Genomic DNA, 6000 nt, shown 5'->3' on the forward strand with positions numbered 1-6000 from the left:
AATAATAGCTTAATTCTCTAAATTCCAGTTTTATAAAGTTAAAATGACAAATTCTAGCTGATTTCTGGAGATCCGTACAGTGAGTGCTCAACTGAACTAGCCTCACAAAGTCATCCTTCATCTGTATCCACATATTACATCTCTATGTAATCTGTTCCTCAGTCAGGCATGAAAGCGCATACAGTTGAAACCCCTGGTTAAAACCAGGCAAATTTCTTCTTAGGCACAGGTCTCAGCAAGAGGCATTCTTGTACCTGGCAGGCCTGCTTTACCTGCATACCATGAAAATATTACCAGCTCTTCTTTCCTGGGATGGCATCGCTGTGACCCATGTGGGCAGCAGAATGTTGGTAGGCTGGCCGAGCAGGCAGCTGACCACTGGTATGTGGTTAGCTCTTCAGCTTCAGCTGAGCATACTTTTCACCCATCAAGTAATGCTGACCTTTGTCTTCCTCTTTTCCAAAACTATCTAGTTTAGTGGCACTGCTGGAATCTGAAAAACACATTTGGTTTGTACACTGTTAGAGCTGATATTTACAGGAAACCTGACTGTTACCGGGAGCTGTACAGCAATACTTTAGGAATTGCCTCTGCCTCTTGTAAAGCAGCAGCCAAAAATTTGTGTGTGTTCCATTTTTCCCAATTACCATTGACAACCTTTTGTTAGCATGTTCTCTGGGCCTTGACAGATCCATCAGTTTTAAGTGCTTTTAAATAGTCTATTGTTGAGAAAGATATGAGAAGTATTGAAAATGAGAGGGTTTTTTTCTTGAATGCCTGTAATAACTTCATTGGTTTTCAGGTTTTGCAGCTTTCCAGTGAAAGTCACTCCTTTCTGTGAGTATGTCAACCTTTTTGGCTCAAATTTACCTCAGAAATTTAAGCCAAAAAGGCAATACTAACCATGCTATCTGCTGTTTTCAAATTTTCATCATTACTGTATTTGGTCTACAAGACTGTTGAACTACACAAAAGGCTGTTCTCCCTGTCCCTATTTGGATGTTTTTCCTAGGAGTCTCACTGAGGTCCCTTGACATCTTCCCTTAGCCAGAGTTTAGAGGTCGTTACCATATTCAGAAGTGCATTCACAAACTGATGTTTTGGGTTATGTTCTCTCTTCCTTTCAGTTGCTTGCGGTCAGCCTCCTGTTGTGGAAAATGCAAAGACCTTTGGGAAGATGAAACCTCGTTATGAGATCAACTCCCTTATTAGATATCACTGCAAAGATGGTTTCATCCAGCGTCATATTCCAACCATCCGGTGTCAAGGGAATGGAAGATGGGATATGCCTAAAATTACTTGCATGAATCGTGAGTTCCTTGAAAGCAAACCAATGCTGGATCAGAAACAATAGACCAATTTAAGATTGATAAGTAATGATCATATATTTTAAGAGAAGTGCAAATCCAGTATGACAGATTATGACAGCAATACTGCTCACTCTATCTGTAGAAAAAACAGGCCTCCAACACTAATGAAAATATTCCTCTTCTGTTTTTACAGAAGCAACTAAAATTATTTTAAAGTAAACAACACCAGTCTTACAATGCCCCTGAAATCAACAGGTCCCTAGTAACACCAGCATTTCCTTCTGCAACTGTGGTCTAAGTGTGTAAGAGATCTTCTCCTGTTTCTAACATGGTCATAGTACCAGTTAATAATTTGTTAACCCTCTAATTAATCAAGAGTAAATGGAACTGTAATGTCAAGTGTAGCCAGCCCATTCATAGTTAAATAATTTTAAATTATTTTCCTTTTTTTCCTACTTCTCATTGCAGCGTCCACATACCAAAGGACTTACTCTAAGAAATACTACTATAAACATTCTTCATCAGGAAAGGGAACGTCGTTAAATTCATCAAAACACTATCATCGCTGGATCAGGACGTGGCAGGACTCAAGGCGCTGAGAGCTAAATGGTGAATGGGAATTTCCACCATTTCAGCCAAAGTCATAACTTTCTGTGCCTTTTCTATCACTTATAGGAGTATTAGCAAATTGTTTGAAAATATGGACTGCGGTATTCACATGCGTTTTGCAAAAATATGGTGTTTATCAGAAATTTTTTTTAAAAAAGGAGAAATGCTTATGGGGATAAAAGGAAACCATTTCCAGCCTATAAATATTATTAGTTTTCTATATGCCATCGGTGTGGACAATTTTATGAGATATACCAGCCTTCTGCAATATTTAAACAGCTCAATTTTAGCACCAATGAAAATGTAAATAAGATGATTTTAATGTTGTTTAATTGTGTGTTGTTTTTAAAATCCTGTATATAAAATGAAAAGACACACTAATTTCAGGCATATTTATGGTTAGAATGGCCTCAGAGGTCTTCAGTCATTTATGATGTTATTTTTATGTTGTTTACCTAGGCTGGAAATGGTTGAAATAACTTCACTGACGGAAATTTGCTATTATCAGGTGAAGATAAACACACAAGTTACATGACTTTTTTTTTTTTTTTCTATAATGGGAACTGTGCCAATTCCCATCCAAGGTACAGTTTGTGTCCATGAGATGCAAAGTTTAGACAGAGCACATAAAAGTGGCATGAAGCATGAAGTAGGGACTGCAATGTGGAACTTTTTTTTTCTGCTCTCCATTCCAGCTTCACCATTCATGAGAAAGGACTGCATGGAGGAGTTGTGTACGACAAGGAGGGCCTGTAAAAATCCAAGTGCTAATACATTAACTTTATCAACCAGGGCCACTTTTTTTTTTGACAAGGAAAAAAAAAAAAGAAAAAAAGAGAAAAAAAAAATTACTTTCACAACATTAACCACAAGATCTATACTACAGGTCTCTGCATTCTAAAATGGAGATAGACCTGGTGTTTGGGGGATTTCTTTTTTGTAAAAAACAAACAAAAATCAAAAAAGTAAATAATTTTGTATATATAACCATTTTTTAATCTTTTTATAAAGTAATGAATGTTTGTGTATGAATGCTGCAGCTGTGAAGCGTACATAAATAAATGAAGTAAGCCATACTGATTTAATTTATTGGATGTTATTTTACCCATGCAAAGAAGATTAAAAGAGCTCACCAGTGCAGTATTAGCCCCTGAGCTCCACTTTTGGAACCATCTTTTAGTTCAACTGCTATTTCCCTGGAGAACAAGATTCCTGCTAAACAGGATCATTTGTTTGCAGTTTAGATGGGTGAGAACTGTGTGACTTACAGAAGAATCAGAATCTTGGCTTTCTAGAAAGAAGTGTGTGCACAAAGAGATTATAGGTTGTAGTTGGTGCAGTGTGTTCATAGGAGTTTTCTGTTATGATTTCTTACCCTGGTCAGCGCGATGACTGACCTGGATGTGTACAGTGAGTGTAGAAGGTAACATTTGAAATGACCTCTCCGCAGAAAGGACTGTTATTCCTGCAAAGTGCCTTGCACACCTTTGGGCACAGGACAGAAAAGAAAAAAAAAAAAAGAAAAACAAAGTGAAAATAAAGACCAGTAAGTTCCTTATGATATACCTTTTAGAATAACATTACAAATACAGACACAGATGGGAGGTTTACACCTTTGTGTTAGTGTGGGGATATGATGCAAGAAGTCGAAAGGGAAAGGAGAAGAATTGAAACCCAGCCAACATTTAAGAGTTTGTACTAGTCAGAGCTGCCCATGGAGTGACCTTGCCATAGCTCACGGGGAGCAGTAATTACAGTTCCAGACAACACCTCTTAAGAAATTGCAGTGACTGCTCCATCGAGTGTACCCAGTCTTTTTGCGTTCAGCCTGGCAGTGCGTCACTGTGTTGGCCGGTTCATTCCCCACCCCTCGCCCCCAAACAATGCACATAATACTTTTCTCTATTTATATTATTATCTTGTATAGTGTATAATGTGAATGTCTGGTTTTTTGTGAATGAAAGTCTAAAATCTTTGTAACTTTTATATCTGCTTCTGTTTCACCAAAGAAACAAGGTTTTGCTATACTGTGACTTGTCTTGTTATTGCATGTCTTCCTGTTTAAATCTATGCAATGTGATTTTTTTCATATGAATACAAGTAGACTGTCAGGTACTTCACAATTATCATGGGCTTAGTCAAGTGCCCACTGGAGTCAAAGAGAGTCAGCTGGCTGAACTTTAGTAGGTGCTGGATTTGACTTTATATGAGCAGCTCTAGGGGATATTTTAAGATATACATTGTATGTTTTGAAGTTGATTATTGCTTGTATAAGTCAAGGCTCTGTTCATAAATATACAGTATTCTACACATCACTTCCTTGTACCAGAAACATGCAGAACAGAAAATATATTTTAACACTTTGCAAACTTTCTCACCATATGTATAAAAAACCCTGCATAGATTTGTTGTTTTCTTGTCTACTTGTTGGATTTAAACAATGTTGTAAGGCATTCAGATAACATTGTGATTGTAGTTTTAAATAGGTTAGATACAGTGCTTATATTGATTTTTTTCACCTCCTTCTATTACGCATAATAAAATAGGACTGACAACATTCCTTATTAAAGAAAAAAAAAACAAAAAAAAACAACAAAAAAAGAATCTGTTACCCATGCTTGTTTATTTAGACAGAGAATGGAACTTTATTCAGCTCTGGAGACTTTTTCTAATACTGATCTAAACTCCAAGTGTTCCAGTCCAACCCTCTGCAAAATGCACCTGCTTATATCACAAAGTTAGGTCTGCTGTGAAGCCAGGGCACGTGTGAAGCCACGATTCCTTTGGAACATCTCTGAACTCCAGTATGTGGAAGCATGTTGGGATTGGAGCAGAGGGATGGAAGACAAAACTAGAGATTTAAACACATACTTTCTGAGTGAGTGTTTCTCAGCTCTGCTTTCTTGCCTTTCAAGTTAAACCAGAATTCTTTTAAACTTATTTTTTAAGGTCACTGCTGCAGAGATGGAAGACTCAGCTTTACATTGTGTTTTACAAGTACAGGCAAGACAAATATCAGAGTAGTATTCCTGCTACTAGTATTGAACTCACTGTCTCTACTAACACACTGTGTGCCATTTAAAAGGATACAGAAACACCTGTAGACGAGGAAGTGGAGAGGTTAGGAGAGGATGGGGTATTGATGATTGAAGTCATTGGCCTGAAGGAGTTCAGATGTACGCTGCACATCTTGGGTTGCCAGCAGCATGTGGAGTATCTGGTTCAGGCTCAGGCTGCAGGTTTGTGCACGGAGCTCAAAATGCTGCATGACAGCAATTGCATTTTGTGTGCCCATGAAAATCTCTGCAGAGTACCTATTATTATTCTGAACATCTGCCTATCCTTTCTGATATTGACAATATTTGACTTGCTGGCATGAACCTCACAGCATGGGATTCACTTCATGCAGAGATTAACCCCACACAGGATAGAAATAATCCAGGCCACCTATTTTGGTAGAGCTTCTCAAATAGCAAGAGAAGGTGTTTCTTAGTGGGAACATTCCCACTAAGCCATGTCCTTGAAGATCTGCAACTTCTTGAAGTCAGGGAGAAAGAGACAGTTCCCTGATGGCAGATGTCCCTGAAAGACATCATTGGTTTCTACGAGGCCTCTTGCCTGAGAGGTCGCTGCAGAGAATGGGGATGAAAGAACCTTTTAGGAGAAAACACAAGTCCCTGGAAGGGCAACAGGTGGGCCAGTAAGATATAAACGGGCAGGCAAGGGGCTGCCGATGCAAAGGATAGCCTGCAAAAAGTGCTTTACAGTCAGAAATCGCTTTGCCAGGGCAGTGGTTGGAGGAACACTGTCTGAAGTCCAACATATGTGATGGCTAAGGTCTGTGTGTGTAAAACTTTTAAGAAGAAGGTCTTTATTTCTGTAGGCAGTGTCTTTGCTGTATGCAGAAGCCAGCACGCGCAAGCAAGGACATTCCCTTGGCAATGGGAGGCTGAAACTGCAGTAGCTGGTGCAAGTTTGAGCTGTAAAAAGCTCAGCAGTGCAGCGGCACGGGGCGATCGAGGAGAACATGAAGCAAGAGGAGGAGGAGGTTCATGAATGTAAATACTGTCATGTAACTTCT

General features: G+C 38.9%; 1 protein-coding gene across 1 annotated transcript in view; it reads left to right on the forward strand.

Annotated features, from left to right (window-relative positions):
- The window catches only part of VCAN (versican), a 113522-nt gene extending 109046 nt beyond the window's left edge, over nt 1-4476 (forward strand). Inside the window, exons 14-15 of the mRNA XM_086770269.1 lie at nt 1128-1310; nt 1779-4476. Coding sequence (XP_086626395.1) covers nt 1128-1310; nt 1779-1909 — 314 coding nt within the window. The 3' untranslated portion in view covers nt 1910-4476. The remainder of the gene's footprint in view (nt 1-1127; nt 1311-1778) is intronic.
- The last annotated feature ends 1524 nt before the right edge of the window (nt 4477-6000 follow it).

The sequence above is a fragment of the Chlamydotis macqueenii genome, chromosome Z, assembly GCF_036417535.1.
Source record: "Chlamydotis macqueenii isolate bChlMac1 chromosome Z, bChlMac1.mat, whole genome shotgun sequence".
Classification (NCBI taxonomy): Eukaryota; Metazoa; Chordata; class Aves; order Otidiformes; family Otididae; genus Chlamydotis; species Chlamydotis macqueenii.